At 40.8% G+C, this 19,106-nt stretch overlaps 1 protein-coding gene across 1 annotated transcript in view; it reads right to left on the bottom strand.

The window, feature by feature from the left end:
• CACNG2 (calcium voltage-gated channel auxiliary subunit gamma 2) overlaps positions 1-14,678 on the bottom strand; it is a 197,620-nt gene extending 182,942 nt beyond the window's left edge. The window contains exon 1 of the mRNA XM_089681952.1: positions 13,473-14,678. Within this exon, the coding sequence (XP_089538078.1) occupies positions 13,473-13,683 (211 nt within the window). The 5' untranslated portion in view covers positions 13,684-14,678. The remainder of the gene's footprint in view (positions 1-13,472) is intronic.
• Positions 14,679-19,106: the final 4,428 nt, after the last annotated feature.

Here is a 19,106-nt window from a genome sequence, read left to right as displayed (position 1 = left end):
TCTGGTTGTATGATTTCCTTCAAATCGGGTTATGATCTTACGTCTGTGGGCACAATGCAAACTTTGCAAACTTCCCTTGGCTAACAGATTCTGGGGGAAAGAAAAAAAATCAGTTAGCTGAAAAGGATTTTTTTGGACAATTCTTAAGCTATATATTATATGTGGCAACTTGATAAATCGATTGTAGGTTTAATTCCATTTTATGTCAAAATAACCAAGCAGTTGAAAAAAATAATATGGTGGTTTAAATCAACTTCCAGTGGAGGAGATTGAAATTGTCTCAAAAAATGCATCAGAAAAATCATTGCATAAACTGTAATGATCCTGTTCTTTATTGCCCAGTTTTGATTTTACAACAGTTCAAAGTCTGGTGCTTGGTTGTACACACGGGTGATAGATTGCTTTATTTCTGATGCACTTAAATTGTATTTGTAATTCCTAACAGCTTGAAAGTGGTTGAAATTTACTGAAAATTGTCATGTACTGTATATGGCCAGCTATATTGTTTCCACTAGATCAGGATAGTGCATGCAAGGCAAGGCACACTAGGCCTCAGTAGCCTAAGAAGATATAGTTTTCAAATGCCCTGGGTCTTAAATAGTTACATAGTTAATCTGGTTGAAAAAGAGACACAAGTCCATCCAGTTCAACCATCTTGTGGGAGAGTCCTGCGATTTTGGACACTGTTGAGCAGAGACCCCATAGCTGTTCAGCAGAGTCCAGGACACTGAGGGCACAGCTTTAAGTTGGTGACAGTTTAGATCAGTGGTCTCCAAACTATAGCCTGGGGGCCAGATGCTGCCCTTTGCTTGACTCTATCCGGCCCTTGGGACACTATTCCTCTAACTGACACCAGTGATGAGACGCCATTCCTCCCACTGACAGCATTATTGAGGCACTATTCCTCCTGCTAACACCAATAGTGGGGCACTACGCCTCCCACTGACATCATCGATAAGGCACTATTCCTCCCAATGACACCAACCATGGGGCACTATTCCTCCTGCTAAAATCAACAATGGGGAATTATTCCTCCTATTAAAACGAATGATGGGGCAATGTTTACTCTAACTGATGCTAAGACATTTTCGACTCACACTGGGCACAGTCCGGCCCCCCTAAATCCTGAAGGACAGTAAACTGGCCCATTGTTTAAAAAGTATGGAGACCCCTGGTTTAGATAGTCATAACTGCTCATCCTACCCATCAGGTCTGTGCATGCCTCCTGCAAACCTGATAGGCAACACTAGGGCCACCTAATGTTATCTACCTATTACGGAGGCTTTTAAATGTTCAGAATAAGCTCTGGCTACAAAAGTAGTTTAGAAAATTAAATGCCAATATCTGCAGCTGTGAACCACTCTACATTCACAGTCATTTTGTGGGCTGATTCAATATTCATGAGAATTTGGTCCATCCATTTACTGGTTACTCCTGACATCAATAAGGCACACGGCCTAAGAATTGATTAATAACAACTGACATCACTGAGGCATGACATGCATAGTAAGGTCCAAACAAGCTTAGGCTTTAAACAGCAATGTAACATAAATAGTTTCATACTTAATCATTTTTTTCTGTTTTTTTTCCTTTATTTGCTGGTTGTTCTGCAAGGCTGACTATTGATCCAATAGGAAAAAAAGCACAGATAATGCAAGATCAGCATGCAGGATGAACAATCACTTGTAAGGCTGACTTCATCCATTATATTTAGGGCTTGCAAACCCCAAAGCTGAGCATTAGCCTTGAGAAGTGGTCAGACATTTATTCAGGCCAAGCATTTACCTCAAGATTTTAAATAGATAGAAAAGCATTTATTGTGATGGTATCCTATTAATACTGTCACAAGTCAACTGAATGCAATCATACAACTGACCCACATGAGAATTTTTTATGGGTATTTAGGAGTTTGTGATGCAAACGTAGACTAAACATAGTATATCTACATACAATGCTCTAGCTTGATCTGGACTGCAGTATCAGATATTAATAGGGGCTTTGGAGTTTTAACCCCATATTGGCTACTTCAGTCCTGAAATTCCCAGCTCCTATAAACTCCTTCCCTGAAGCTATCATGCTCACCCCATTATTTCCTATACATAAAGCCCTGGACCCTTCATAACCCTTACTCCTCATAAACCCTACTCCTGAATGCTACAACTCCTATAACCTCCTCAACATAGCACAGTATGTTCCCATGTTCCCTCTCCCTTAGTGGAGAATTCCTCTTTTCCAAACCCCCACCACTTCTACTTTACCTCTAGTTATGGGAGAGCAGGAGTGAACAGTACTTATTCAATTACCACAGGGGAGCTTGCCCTTGAGATGCATCAAAACAGCCTTTCTGAACTTTGTACCATAGAGAAATCCATAAAATAATTTTCAGGTCTCAGGGAACCCCTGCCAGCAATCATTATATCTACAGTTCAATGATCAATATGTTTTAGATATAACAATTAAATAATAAAGGACATGACATGTCTAGCATATTTGATTAAGAAAGACAAGAATTACAGGCAATGCAAACAGTGTTCTTACATTGCTGGTCAATAAAGTGCCTCCTTGTATTGGTGGTCAGTGGAAGAAGGCCCCCAAATTTTAGTGGTCAGTTGGGGAAAAGCCTCCTTAGATTGGTGGTTGGTGGTGGAAAATGGCCGCCTAATACTGATCGTCGGTGGGAAGGATGCCCCTTGCATTGGTGACCTGTATAGTGCCACCTTACATTGATGGTTAGCAAAAAGAAAGCTAACTTACAGACAGGTAAAAGAACATTGGTGTCAGTATATTTAACTAAAGATAAGAGGAAAGGCTCAGCAGGGTCTGCTAAGTGATGTTGGGTTTGGAAATAGGCAGGTACCATTGAGCAGGAGATCAGTCCATCACTGCGCACTACTCAAGAAGCCCCTAGCAGTTTTGGTAGGAACTCTAAGATTTCATTGAGAAAGGCTGCACCAAGCAATGCAATTGCACACTTCCTGAAGGTGATGGAGAGGGTGTTTGAATATGGCCTGATAGGCTTTCTTATTAGGCCCATGGCAGAAACACAGATGCAATTCCAACCTATACTAGACCTGCTCCTACACCACTGTCTATGACACCTAGCCTTTGGAAATTTTCTCTATACAAATCCTCTTAAAGACATTTTTTGTTTTTATTCTATGTTTAAAGATTGTGCTACATGATCTATTTCACAGTGGACCATGCCATTGTAGACCTATTTTAAAGACAAAAATTAGAGGGTCTGTGCTGACAATAATGATTTTGGCTGTGCTCAGTCTACTGTCCAGTTTGGATTTCCTTCCTAATAGTCAACAGTTTTATAGTGACATCAGTGCTGCCAAGAGGTGTATGTTGAGCACACAAAACATGCTCATAGGGATTATACAGTATGCCCAGTCTAACTTAGTTGGCAAAAGATGATTCAAGTAAAGAACAAGATTATAATAAAAGTTGTACATGGACTGCAACTGTAATTCTATGCAGTTCCTCTACATCCAATTCTACTGTCCAGTGTCTCAGCTGCCAAACAGTCTTACAGACCTACCTTAGCAGTTAATTTATAACAGCTTTATGTTTATTGTACAAATAAAATCTTAACAGTGGAATTTAAAGACCCTCTAGGGTGAAAATGATTGTATTCTGGTAACCATTTAATGTCTTTCTAAAGGCAGAATATTTTTTACCTTATTAAAGCATACCCTGCTTTAATATAAGGTAAAAAATGTCCCAGTATTTGTATCACCCCTAACCTCCTATCTTGATCCAGATCTGTGCCTGAGTACAGCAGTGCTGTTCTCTCACTCCTCACATGCAGTAAGAGTAGTGGGAGCCATTGGCTCCTGCAGTTGTCAATCCTGTGAGGACTGAGTGGGGGACAAGGCCACGCTGTGCTGTGTGTGTCTATTGATGCACACAGTCCGACTCTGTAGCGAGCCTGTAGGTGCACCCCATAAGAAATGGCTTCCTGTGGTGGCACATCAAGAGGAGGAGGAGCCTACAGTGCTGGTGGAGACCCCAGCAGAAGAGGTTCAGAGCCTCCTTGTGCAATACCACTGCACAGAGCAGGTAAGTATACCATGTTTATTTTAGAAAACAAAAACCACTTAAGCATTACAACCACTTTAAGGTGAATGATAGTATTCAGTATATCAATTCCTTTTTATTTTACATGCCTTTATTGATATTTTTCTTCACATCTACATGTAAATCAAGTTGTCCAGCAAAAGTGAGCGTTATAGGGGTTGAGACAAACTATTATATTGACAAGTGTGCTTAAAGAGGAGCTCCAGTCAAGCAAAAAAAATAAAAGTCAGCAGCTACAAAAAATCTAGCTGCTGACTTTTAAAAGGCCGTCCTCGCTCCCTGGCGCCGGCATCCTAAGTGTGGGCAGAAGCCTGCAGCTTCACAGCCGAGTGCCCACTGCGCACGTGCAAATAGCGCTGTGCCTTGTGACTGGTCCTGTAGTCTTCTGGGACCTGTCACGTGGCCCAGAAGGCTATGGGGAGGGAGGGGAGAGGACAACTTCTGCTTCCCCGCGTTCGCCAAACGTGCCAATCGGGGGACCAGTACTTAAAGCGGAACTTCCCCTTTTGGATGGAGCTCCGCTTTAAACTGTGTACTTTTATTTCCATTGTTTAAATCTTTTTTCCATATTGCTGCAACTGCAATCTAAAACTATATGCCCACCTAATTTTACCCTGTCCAATGCTGCAGTAATTTAATTGCAAAATGAATGGTGTTGTCACCTTGTTATAGAGATTCTGTTGCCATACCATTCATTTCAACAAAAATCAGAAAGGACACAGAAAAACAAAAACACCTGTTAATGCTGTAGACAGACTGCAGCATAGATGTCTTTTTTTCTATTTGCCTATAATGGACTTTAAACCTAATTTCTCTGCCTCTGACAGCATTGTATCTTAGCCTGTCACAGTAGTACTCAGGAAATAGCATTCTGCACCAAGAACAACTAACAGTTCTGAGGTGTCACTAACACCTGCTCCTTGCCTCATGAGTTTTAGACACATTACCATTGAACTCTATATAACATGCATTTTGATGGAAACTGTATCAGAGATGCACAAAGCACAACTTTTTTTTTACTGTACCCGCATCACATCACCTGCACGCATGAGCATACATGAATTGGCCCTTAAAGATGTATTAAACCCAAAAAAACAAACATTTGTTATAGTGCAGCTTATTAGTTCTTAGTTGTGGTGGCTGTATTCGTTTTCCTTTTTAAGCTTTCTTTCATATATTTTCACCTAGTGATCTGGCCAGTAAGTCTGTTGTTTTTCAACAGAACATGTTGTCCTGCAAATGTAGCAGTTGGAAGGTTGAGACAAACCATTTACCACTGACAGAGGTGCTTACAATGGTCAGCTTTTTTATGCAAAACAAACCTTTTGCTAACTGCTTCACTTTGTTAGTGAATTTAAATCTGCTACTACATCAAAAACCCTGTCCCCCAGACTGACAATACTGTTGTCCAAAGATGTCTCTGTGCTCGCTCATTCTGAGTGGGGACACTCTAATACAGAAAGTGTGTTACTGGGAAGATTACCAGGTAAAAACAGAGGGAAAAAGCCTAACAAGGGAAAACTAATTCAGCCACCACATCCAATGACTGGTATGCAGCAATATATGACATTTTTTATTTAGAGTTTAATACCACTTTAGGCATCACAACTTGAAAACACAGCCTAATACGTCACTCAGCCCCTACCTGTGCGCAATACAAGTAAAGTAACAAGTATGCTCTGTAGCAGACACCATGCTTCCATAAGGTGCCTGCTCTTACTTTTCCAATGCTCACACAAGGCCATGCAATCCACCACTGTATACAGAAATGGGTACTTTCACATAGATGCCAATATTTGCAAATAATTAGGAGGCAGACCTTGAAGGGCTTAAGAGGAACACGTGAGGGCATGGTCAATATGTGGGCATTGTTTCAAATCCTAAGGCTTGTGGTGATGCACTTCTCCTCTATACTTTGATATTTTTCAGATGAAATAGGGGCTGAGGTACACTAAAAAGAGAAAGGTATTTATTTTATATTAACAATTGATCTTTTTTTTATTATTTTTAATATAAAATTATAATGATTTGTATTTTAATCACTCTGGAATCAGTATGGTATTTATCGTGTACATAGGTTTAAGTCAACATAATTCTTTTAAAAATTGCAAAACTAGGCAGCACAGAGGCCTAGTGGTTCTGCCTTGCAATGCTGGGGTCCTTTTTTCAAATTCCTACCAGAACACTAAATGCATATTTTGTATATATTTCCTGTACTTGTGTAGGTTTACTCTGGGTACTCTGTTTTCCTCCCACATGCTGGTAGGTAATTGGCTCCTGGCCAAACTGACCATGAGTGTGCATGTATTGTATGTATGCGTGTGAGAAAGACACCTTAGATTGGAAGCTCCTTGAGGGCAGGACTGATGTGAATGAATAGTATATAAAGTTCTGCACTTTTTAAATACCTGTAATAAAAAATAATGCCTATTGAGTCATTTTTGGCCACATAAGGCTTTGATCTGATGTCTATGGGGCAGCCTCTAACATTCCCTTATAGCCTCCTTCATTTGAAAGCCTTGTGTGATCTCTATTGCTTTCCCCAGGATACAAAAGTGCCAAAAATGTTTGTATATCAAATTGTTCCTGCTTTGCTGTCTAAATAGGAACATTCATGTAACTGTTCCTTTTTAGAGCTTCAGGGGTGAGCCAAGAGACATCCATAAGACAATCAGATTGTACTTGAATGTCCAACTGTTCTTTAAAAGCATTCGGTAAGGTGCTTATGCTATCCAGTAAACACTTCAACTGTGCCAAAGTCAGAATGTTACCTCAATTTACCTTTATTTCACTGTATAATCCCCAACAGTATAAGAAAACCCAGCTTCATAGAGGAGTCAAAAGAGAAGGGGGGGGGGGGTACTTTCTGAATCCTCTGCTGTGTAACTTCCTCCCTCTGTGCTTTTTGTTTCTACAGACATATTCAGACTTGCAAGGGAGGTTTGAACCTGTTTGCTTTTTGTGACTTCTTAGTAAAGACATCAAGGAGGGTGTTCCGGCATCAGAAGCAGACATGTTCCAGGATCACCAGGTAAGACGTAAAAGAAAGCAGGGTTTGACTCATGCTGTATAGCACTGCCTGCATGAAAAACTAAACTACTCAGTAGTCATTTTAAGTTGCCTTTTTGCATCTTAAAGCGTGCCATAGGTATATCAAAACGTGACTGGTACAGCAGGGAATGGCTGAATTTTGATCTATATATAGCCACCCCCACTTGAAAGAAATCGATCATTATAAAACTTTTCTCAAACAGTGGCTGCAACCAATTGGTGAGTCCCACTGTCAGGATATCCTGGTGGGGGAATTCCCCAATCCACGTTGCTTGTGTGGATGGAGGAATTTTTTTTTTTTTTTCATTCAGCTCGGCTAAAAAAAAACAAAAAACACCATAGCTGTCCAGCTTCAGATTTCGTTATCAGTTTTGATGGCAGTATAATTTTAAATATTACACTATTTATTGTAAACTAACAAAGATATTTTTCTAAGTATCTACAGCATGATAGTCATCTAAAACATTCTGTCTCAAACATTAGTTATGACTAAGCACGAGATTGTGTGAAACGCGTTAACAGGTCCTGTATTCATGTCCTGGTGTTTTGTGTGTCCTATGGATCAATAAATATACACTATATTCATCTATCCTCCATGTGTGGCTGACCCTTTTTCCTGTTGCATCGTGGGTGGTGGCGAGCCAGAGCCTGCGCCTGTCGTGGATTGATCTGGATTGTTTGCCTGAGCGGTATACCTCTGTTCTTTGGATTCAACATAGAGGAACCCATAAAATAACGTTAAAGTATAAAGCAATGCCTTCTAAAAATGACAATATCTACAGTTCACTGACTATTAGCGTAATGGCCAATGGGAAGAGCGCGGCTTACATTTGTGGTCAGTGGGAAAAAATTTCCCCAAAAGATCCTTGGTGTCAGTGGTTACTCATATGAGAGGCAAAAATTACTCATTGCTCAAGGAACCCATTAGCAACCTCTCTAGGGACCTTAGGGTTCCATGTAACTCTGCATAGACAAAAAATACAAAGAGGGCACAGACAATTAGTGCATTATTTTCAGCATTTTAATACAGAATGAAAGAATACATGTATACTCAAAGAGAGGTGGCATAACATAAACAAAGAATCCTGAAGTTAATTTTCAGCCTCAATGAATTGAGTGGATGACAGTATCAGATGATGTGTTTCAGGGGTCTGACCCCCTTCCTCAAGGCAATGGCACTGAGGAAGGGGGCCAGACCCTGAAACGTGTTATGCCACCTTCTTTCTTTGTGAGTATATATGTATTATTTCATTCTTTATTAAAATGTTGAAAATAATACATTAGGCATGTGCGCCCTCTTTGTTTTTTTTGTCTATACATTATTGAATTTCCTGATCTGAGGAGGGCCACACCAGCCTGGGTTGCACAGTGGTTTTGATACTTGTTTTCCATGACATGCATCCCTACGGTTTCTGAGTGCTGAAGTGTCATGTACATTAATAAATGAAATCCACTAAGTACCTATTAGAAGCAATTCAATGTGTTGTTTACAGGTTTTCTCTGCTACAGGATGGAGTCTTGCTGCTGTCTAAAGAGGGGTTGTAGGGGGCAAGCACCCCTGTTTTCTAAAGGATAAAGTCTCATACAAAGACAGGCTTTCCATGTTTCATGGAAACCTCTTTCTGTATCATAGATTTTTTGGCATACATAAGAATGAAAAAAGGCCACTGCATTCAGTGATAGATATGACCAAAGTGACATCTGAGAGCAGAGGTTTTCTCTCTCTGTTTACAGTGTCTTACAAAAAACTGGAACACATACAGACTCGTTTAACAGAGCGGCTGTTTTCTAGCACATACAAAACCTCAAAACAATAAGGATGTGATCACTGATCTCTTTATGCTTTCAGTATATAAAGCCTGATGCCTAGAGGTGACCTTAACATATTTAATGTTCACCTTTAGTCTTCAGACTCCCGCTGCCTCCATCTATGCAATTTGTCAGTTGTTTTTATAAACATGAATTCAAGATATTAATTTACTCATCATATCCTTCCTTGATTGCTTCTACAATTGATTATCTGCACCGCAATTAATCTAAGCTCTGCCAGCAGTCTCCTTTATACAACAGCTACCAGCATAATACAAATACCTACACTGGCATATTCTGTCTCTGAGAATAAGATGCAAAGCTCTGTCTTTGACCTTCAAAGCCCTCAGTGAAGCTCACCCCCTTACATCTCAGCCTTCATCTGTAAATTATTACAACTGTGCTCTCTCTGCTTTGCCTATGATTCGAGCCCTCTTATAACCACTTCTTACTAGGTCTGTAACATCTATAGCCCTGCTGCTGCAGATATTGAATTATTCAACTGAAAAGCCATTCTGAGACCATATTGCTGAGTTGCCTGTTAGCCATATCATGTGGTGTTATGACATTTACTTTCCAAAAGCCCAATAGTGTTTATGTATGTGATCTAAGCATCGCTTGCGACTGTCGCATATTGTATGTGTGTGACAGATGCTGAGCCCAGGGTCGTTTAAGATTTTCCAGCATGTTGGAGAATCTCCTGAGGTCAACCTATGATTGTTTCCTTTCCTATGCTATACTATACTATACTGCATGAATCAGAAGCATCATTCGTTTTCATTTGACAAGAGCTTTGAGGGTGGGCAAATAAAATAATTACTTATGGGGTTTGCCTGTCTATAGGTGGTCTAAGAAACACTGATGGTGTTGTGACTTTTTAGGTATGTATAGATGCATGAGATACAGGCTTTATAGGAACGCGTCAGTCCACTGGTGTATACATATCTGCAATTAATGGTGGTAGCTCACTTGGCTGACCATAAGTATACAGATATAAAAGTGCAGGCTAAGTAGAAATGCTCATAGCCAAAGAGCTTGGGTGCAGTGACCTTAATATAATATGAAGGTCTAGTTCTAGTGATGCTCTATGATGTACAGGCCTGTTCATGCTTTTCTGTGCATAAAGGGAGATCTAAAAAAACAAAAGTGGGACTTCTGCTCCATCTCTTCTTCCCCGCTCTCTTCTGCATTGGTCCTCCCACTCTCTAAAGGTCTTCTCTTTTCCCTCTTTTTTTTTTTTCCTCCCCCTGTCTCACACCCACCCTTTTCGCCTTCTCCCCCCACCTCCCTCTCTTTTCCTCACCCTCCTCTTTCCTTGTGCTTTCTCTCTCTTTCTCTCCACACACACCCTGTGCAGTCTTTGAAAATTAGACAATCCTCTGTTAACCAGGCAGTTAAACTCAACGTTGCGCATGGCTCCTCTCTTTTCCGATAACTCCTCAAATGTAGACACCTGCACTGCTGAAAAAAAAAATCCACATTCTCAGCCCACCAATGACTATCATTCAAAAACTGTAACCTGACCAGACTACCCCACTGTTCCATCTGTCTCCTCAGCTCCATCACCCTTCCAAAAAAAAAAAAAGAAGTGTAACCATTTCACCGCCAATGGCTGCCCAAGCCTCTAGCCATGCAAAAGGTCTAATGGATCAGCTGGCTGCTTAAACAAAAATTCCTACAAGCATCTTATAAATGTTTAATTGTAACCACTAGCCACTTTAGGGACACCTAATAAATACGAGCATCAATTGAAAAGGTTTCCTGGAAGGAGGGAGGTGGGAATGAGGTGTTGTGGATGGTGGAAGCTGTGAAGTGAGGGAAGAAGAGGAGGAAGAAGAAGAAGAGGAGGAGGAGGAGGAGGAGGAGGAGGAGGAGGGGGGCTCTCAGATCTATCAGGGTGAATTCATAGCTATTGATTTTCTCCTGCCTGGGGAGGGACGGCATATTCTATTCAGTACAATGTTCCTCTGCAGATTATGTTAAGAGGCTGGCTTGGCTGAGGAGAGGCTCAGCGGATGCGCTATGCGTGTTTAATGCGTCAAACTGTTCTCATCGCTCAATGGAGACACTTAGCAATTCAGAGCATGTCCCATCACAGCCCAGCTCCAGAGAAGGAAGGGCCAAAATGTCCCACAGGCTGACAGCCTGCGCTGGAGACTGTGTGTCTGTCTTCATAGCTGGTGGAGGTGTTATTATGCTAGGAAGACGTGCAATATATATATATATATATATATATTATATATATATATATATATATGTATATATTAGTGGTGTCATATTTACCTTGCCTTTTAATATCAATATACAGTGTAAGTCTTGTATTTCTGTACCTGTGCTGTAGTGACCTTTTAGATTTGTCAATTTGGTAATTGCAGTAAGTATAATGTTCAGTCTGTGTGGGTATGTGAGTTTATGACTTTTGTGTTTTTATTCTCAATGATTATAGAAAAAAAAGCTTCTGCTTAGCTTAATTTTCATTTCTTTGTGGACATATGAAGAACATTTGACACACACCTTACACACATGTGTTTATGTGTATGTGTGTATTTTTCTTTACATTTTGTTATATGAAATATAAGAAGCTGTGTGTCCAGCTCACTTTAACGTTTATGTGTCTAAGTGTATACTCGGTGTGGACCAAGTCTGGTTCAAGGCTGTCTGGCCACATCTGAATGTGTGCAATGTGAGAAGAAGTATATGTGTAGGAGGTGTAAAGGGTATGTTGTTTGCAAATGATTTGTGAACATATGTGCCTAAATTTTGTGTCTGCAGCTCTGCAAGGTCTGGACCCTACATATGGTGTGTGGTGCTGTGTGTATGTGCTTGGCATACGCTGTATAGTGTGTGTATTTTAGTATATGTGCGTGGACATGTGTGCTGGCAATCTGTTCCCATCTCAGCCAGGGTTAGCAATAAACATACACAAAAATACCAGTTCACACAAAATTTGTACATTTAGACAGAAGATGCAAGAGGATCTATCCTATGGTGTTTTTTTTTTTCTCTCCAATTTTAAAATTACATTTTTTCTGACGTCTGTTGGAATCATTTTGAAGCGATGTTGTATATTCAGGTCCCATACATGTCATATTTCATCTAGTGTTTTGTGTACGTATGCGTGTACTGTGTTGTAAGGCTGGATTGCTGACCTGCAGTGATTGAAAAGGGGAGTGGTGGGGGAGGGGCTGGGTGGTCTGTGTACCACTATACTAATCATACTGTTACCTCACTCTGCCTGGCACACAATCCTCATCCCCCTTCAAATGGGCTGTGTTTAACCCTTCCGCTTGCACGGCAATGCACTGCAGGGCTTTCTGGCAGGACACATGGTTAAAGGAAGGGTGGGTGAGGGGTTTCCAAACTAGTGATGAAGCAACTATCAGCAACACGGCAAAGTAATACAGGCAATAACATAACAGCCATAGGCCTCTTGTAACATAATGCAGTTATATATATATACCGTAATGACATTAACAGACATAAAAATGGCACTATATACACAGTATACCTATCTCTATAATATATAGATAGATAGATATATAGATAGATAGAGTACATATGCAAATACACACACACACATAAATACCCACTGGAACAAACTTGGCCATGCTCCATAGGGTTTTTTTTTGGCTTCCTCTGGGTCAATCGTAAATGGAGGGCTTCTATTTAATTATTGTGTATTTATTTATTTGGATATTGGATGGATGGATTTATGTATTTTTTCAGCATATATATATATATATATATATATATATATATAGATATATATTTTATACACATACACACTGATACAATAGTGCAATCTTTTTTTAATAGCCAATTAGCTCACAAGGCCCCAACCTACTATTCACAACATACCAGTAGATCACACACACACACACACACACTCTGTAAAAGCTGAATGAGCTAATGCTAACGGACAACCCCTTTAAGGTAGCAGCTGTATGTAACGTCTACACTCTCGCCATTGGCAGACCTACCCTTACCTGCAGATGTAGAGTAAGTAGGGTGCTTTGGGCCTGTACAGCACTTAATCTATTCCCATTGATTTCTTGATCAGCAATGCCTGACATCCATTTTACATAGGAGACTTTAGCCTGCTCAGGTATGGCTGCAGCCTCCCATCTCTAGCACTGCTCCATAGCCGAGAAGGCATGGCTCAGTGCAGCTGAAAAGCCTCCCACACCGCCGCACACACCATGGAGTCAGAGTAATGTATTCTACACACCTTTTACTACACTCTGTGCCCCACTGCTTCCATCTTAACAAAATCTATCATTCACATCATCACAATGAACCGCTGGAAGTGGATCAGTCTCTCTCCAATCACCCCTCCCCTCCCCCTCCCCCCCCCTCCAGTTTATTAGCTTAGTCTAGCCACCCCTTGTTTAAAAAAATGAAATGATAAGATGGAGGAATATGTAGTTTTCTGATTCTGGGGAGAGGGAGGGGAGCAGGGAAGCTAGGAGGAGGGTGAAAAAAATGTAAGAGAAGGAAAAAAAAGGCTTTTTAGCCAGTCACCAAAATACCTTCAAGGCAACATGTTCTCCACAATCCAGAATGGGTCATGACTTCTTCATTCTTTTTGCTGGTTTCATTTTCACTTATAGATTTGCTCTTGCAGACCCCTCTGGAGTATAACCAGTAGTCTGTGCCCACAGCAATTGTCATTAAACTGAATGCAGCGAATGCTCCCACAGTGGTCAAGAGCATCTGAACACCTCTATCAAACAGACCCATAATTCTTCATTCTATAGACATCCAACAGTCTTCTGGTACAGGGGGGTGCAGGAGCTAAATAGGTGGCAGATAAGAGGGGGACCTGGGGGGTCTCAGCTTAGCAGTGATGGTTCTGGATGGTGCCCAAAAAGATGAGGTATCCTAATATAAAAATAGCAAAAGTAAACCTGAAAGGTTTGTGGATGGAGAGCTCGTTGTCCATCAGATCATGTCCAAATGCAGGTTTGCAGGAGAAGGGGGGGGGGGACAAAAAAAAAAGAATATGAAAATAGTGCAGACAGACTAACAACACACAGGATAGCAGCTAACAGGCAGAGAGGCTCTGATCTCTCTTAATCCCTTTTCCTAAAATTCTGATCTTCAGTTTCCATAAGTGATGGCTAATTGGGAATCTCTTGTCGGTAGGAATAAACCAGCAGTCTTCTCATCACCAACCATCAGCAGCATCAGGACCAAGGCAGCAAGGGGAGGCTTTAGGGTTAGGGATGCAGGCTCTGCTTTCCTTCTTTTGCTCTGCAGCCTGCGCCATGTAAAAAAAGGAAAAAAATATCAGAGGGGATTTTTTTCTTGTGTTTTTTTTCTGCTCTTGACAGATCTTTTCTTCTCCCCTCTTCTGGCTGTCTGCTGTGTGTGTGTGTCTGATGGAGTGTGGGATTCCTCCCCTGCTGTTGATTACAGCACAAGTATCCTGTGGATGCTGGAAGCTTTGGCTGGAGACGGACTGCGGCTTTTGCAATCCATGGTGGTGTCGGTGAGGATCAGCAGTGCGAGGCCCCCTGTGCGCTGTCCAGGCTGGCGGTGTCGGCTGGGCTTCCTCCGCCGCTGCTGCATGGAAGTGATGACGGAGGACGTGGTGCTGAAATGGACAGCTCCGGCTATAGACAGCTCCTACAATGGACAGCTCCTAGACACCAGTGCTGCTGCTGCTGGAGAGCACTTTCATGTAGGACCTCCTGTACTGGAAACCTTCATGTCCCTCCTCTCATTGCTGTCCTAAGTCACCACCCCGCTCAGCTTCTAGGAGGAGGGGGGTGTCAGATCTTACAGCCCCCCCTTTTATTTCCCTTCCCCTCCCCCCCTGCAAGTCAAAATTCATCTCAGATGAGAGTCTGCGCCCCCAATTTACACCTCTTGTATCAGCAGCGTCTGTGTTTTTATTTATTATGTCTCCTTTCAACAATGGGTCTCCTTTTTTATTGCAATCAGTCTAATGGTGGCCATAGACGCTTCAATAAATGATCGGTTTCTTTTCCAATCAATCTGATAGGAATAATCAATCTATATGCTACAACCTGTTCAATCAACAGGCAACACACGGAGAAGCAGATTTTGATCAATAGTTATGATTGGAACTTACCAATCACATTTCGGTTTTCACCATGTAATCTCATAATCTCAACAATGGCAACACAATGGTGGACACTCATACTTTGATTTTATTATTTGTTCAATGTGGGATTCCACCAAAACAATGGAATCTGAAATTGCCATAACTTCCCTTCTGATTGATTTAGACTCAATTTAGATCAGATAGGTTCAAACTGAGTTGATCGGCCAGGGTGGAAAATTTTCAATCAGTTGTTCATGAATACACCATGCAATCTGATTAACTGAAACACAATTGTATTCATGAATAAAGTATCTCAGTGCAATAGTTTTCCACCCTGGCCAATCGACTCGGTTTGATAGAATCTAATCTAAATTTAGTTTTACCCGATTAGAAGGAAAGTTATGGCTATTTGCTGCCCTAACATTGGCCATACAAGCATAATGATCAATATCTTTTCCAATTGATGTCTTCCAATAGGAATGACCGATTTGGTCATTTGATCGATGTGACACACAAGGGGAAGTGAATTTCAATCAAAAGAATAAAACCTTAATTTAGGGTCATGAATTATCAATCACATCTCTGTTTCCACCACCACCATGCAATCTCATAATCTGATCAATCGAAATGCGATAATATTCATTAATAAACTATCAGAGTGCTGCCGATCAATGAAAACAAGGGGCATCAGATCTTTCAACCCCCCTTTTTTACTTCCCCCCCACAATTCAAAGTATATCTCAGATGAGAGTCAGCACCCCAATTTACACCTCTTGTATCAGCAGCATCTGTGTTTTTATTTATGTCTCCTTTAAACAATGGGTCTCCTTTTCATTTCAATCAGCCTAATGGTGGCCATAGATGCTTCAATAAATGATCAGTTTCTTTTCCAGTCAATTCAATAGGAATAATAAATCTATATGCTACAGCTCATTTGATCAATATGCAACTCATGGGGAAGTAGAATTCGATCAGTAGTTAAGATATGATCGGAACATACTGATCACACTTCGGTTTTCATCATGTAATCTCATAATCTGAACAATGGCATCACACTGGTGGACAGGCATGCTTTGATTTTATTATCTGATCAATGTGGGATTTGATCAAAACAATGGAATCGGAAAGCTGTCAAGTAGCCCTAACTCCCCTTCTAATCAATTTAGACTCAATTTAGATCAGATTAGATCAAACTGAGTTGATCGGCCAGGGTGGAAAATTATCAGTCAATTGTTCATGAATACACCATGCAATCAGATTAATTGAAACACAATTGTATTCATGAATAAAATATCTTGTGCAAAACGATTGATGGTTTTCCACCCTGGCCAATCGACTAGGTTTGATAAATCGAATCTAAAATGAGTTTATCTCGATTGAAAGGAAGATTATGGCTATTTGCAGTCCTAACATTGGCCATACAAGCATAATGATCAATATCTTTCCCAATTGATGTCTTCTGATAGGAGTGATCGATCTACAGTCATCAACTCCTTTGATCTACATGATACACATGAGGGAGTGGATTTCAATCAAAAGGATACAATCCTAATTTAAGATCATAAATTATCAATCACATCTCTGTTTCCACCATGCAATCTCATAATCTGATCAATCAAAATGCAATGGTATTCATTGATAAAGTATCTGCGGCTGATCAATGAAAACGATGGATAATTTTCTGCCCTGTCGGACCAATCTGTATGCAGATTGGATTGTCCCTAATCAGCTGCTAGGAGAGGGGAAGGGGTGTCAGATCTTTTTATTTCTCTTCCACCCTCCCCCTTTCGTACAAGCCAAAATATATCTCAGATGAGAGTCTGCACCCCCAATGTACACCTCGTGTTTTTATTTATTGTATCTCCTTTCAGCAATGGGTCTCCATTTCATTGCAAACAGCTTTTCGGGTTGCTATGGTCAGGTCTCTATCCTCTGTGTCAAGCTACCCATGGCTGCAGGGGACGGGAGAACACCTGACTGCCTAGAGCAGTGACATCCCCCATTGGCTTTAATGGCCCATCCATTGATGGAGCCCCTACTGTCCCCTACTGCTGCTGCTTACACAGGGGAGCTGGATCATGTGACCATACTTGAGCAGGCAGAAAATAGGTAAGTATATACATCTTTCTTACACAGGTCAGTCAGCATTGGTGTCAGGAGGGGGCATTTTTAAGACTACTTAGATTTAACCTGGAATTCTACTTTAAGGGCTGGTTTACACCTGAATTACACAGAAATGTGGTCCATAGGAGAGACAAAAAAAATTGCATAGTGTAAAACCTTAAAAAACTTCAGCATTAAAGTGTTACTAAACCCCCAACAGTAAAATCAGTCTGTATATGCAGTAAAGCATACTTGTTATACTCACTGTGGAACCTAAGGTGCTAATTCTCTGCATTGTGTAAAAATGCTGTTTGATCCTGTCTTCTCTGATCCTCCCCTTTTCCCAGTGCCCCCTCTTATCTCCTGATAAGACATATCGCGTGGAGTCACTTTGCACATACTGTGTGTATTGCTAGAGAGGTTTTTTTTTCTTCGGAGAGTGTATGTGATCAGCACAGGGCCAATTAGCACTGTCCAAACACAGGTCAGGGGTTCTGCATCCTCCTATAGCAGAAAGAAAACTCCTCCTACAAGCTATAACGGTGCTCTGCTGGACACTGATGGAAGTCACAAGACTGCTATATACTGCTGATGAGAAAAGGTATTTAGCAGTTTATATTTACTAAAACAATTGCATTTCCATGTTCTGTGCACTGTGGGAGACCATACAGAATGAATGCAGGGTCCTGGGTTTAGTAACACTATAAAAAGCTCCTTCACATTCCCCACTTACATTGAAAAGTGCTATGCCTTACAAAAAGATTCATTTGCTTATTAACCACATCAGGAATTCTGGGGTACCTGCTCCATATACTCCTATTATGATCGGTCCCTTCCTGCTTCTTTCTGGGTGTACAATCCAGTCACTTTTGGGTGTACTGTTTGAGATGACATCACTATCTGCCCCAACGCGTTTCATCATCCTGATGGTTTCAAAAGGCGTATTTTAAGGTTTTACACTATGGCAGTCTTCCTTTATCTCTCCTATGGCATATGGTTTAATGCAACATAAACAGCAGTGAGAGGAGATGAGAAATGGTTGGTTCTGGTGGGAAGAGAATGGTGGCAACCCTGCACACTAAGTGCTGAATGGCTAACCTGTTTTGGGTGGTCATCTAAAGTTGGTGAGTTCTCTGAATTGGTTATGGAGGACTACGTGCAGCACAGTGATGATGACACTACAACTTTTACAAGGTAAAAACTTGTAAAGGCATTTTGTGTACACAACATGGATTTATATCCTTTTGAGGAATATATAAATAAAAGTTTCTGTTTCTGTGTCTGGAGATCAGCTTTAAATGCAGTAGCTGCATACAGTGCCTTGAAAAAATATTCATACCCCTTGAAATTTTCCACATTTTGTCATGTTACAACCAAAAATGTATATGTACTTTATTGGGATTTTCTGTGATAGACCAACACTGAGTGGCATATAATTGTGAAGTGGAAGGAAAATGATAAATGGTTTTCAAAATTTTTTACATATAAATATCTAAAAAGTGTGGCATGCATTTGTATTCAGCCCCTTTTACTCTGATACCCCTAACTAAAATCTAGTGTAACCGATTGCCTTCAGAAGTCATCTAATTAGTAAGCGAGTCCACCTGTGTGTAGTTTAATCTCAGTATAGATACAACTTTTCTGTGAAGCCCTCAGAGATTTGTTAGAGAACATTAGTGAACAAACTATTTTTTTTTTACTTTTGGGATAAAGGTTTTACATACATGAATGAAATCTGATCATTGTAAGCACCCCTGTCAGTGTTACATTTTTTTGTCAATTGATGGACAGCTTAGTCTGCTAAAGGATGTTGGAAAATAACAGACTTAGGACCCGTTCACAACAGAACATGGTGTCGGAAACCTACGTTCAGCACACAGCCGTTGCGATCTGCAGTGGGTGTCAATGTAAAGTTAATGACTCCCCAAACACAGGCCACAACTACAGTGTGTTTGCCTACACTGGATTGCATGGTACAGAAGTACTACAG

Source organism: Staurois parvus, unplaced genomic scaffold (assembly GCF_062004578.1).
Source record: "Staurois parvus isolate SC_StPar_1 unplaced genomic scaffold, SC_StPar_1.0 ptg000282l, whole genome shotgun sequence".
NCBI lineage: Eukaryota > Metazoa > Chordata > Amphibia > Anura > Ranidae > Staurois > Staurois parvus.
This window is presented reverse-complemented; position numbering and strand designations above follow the sequence as displayed.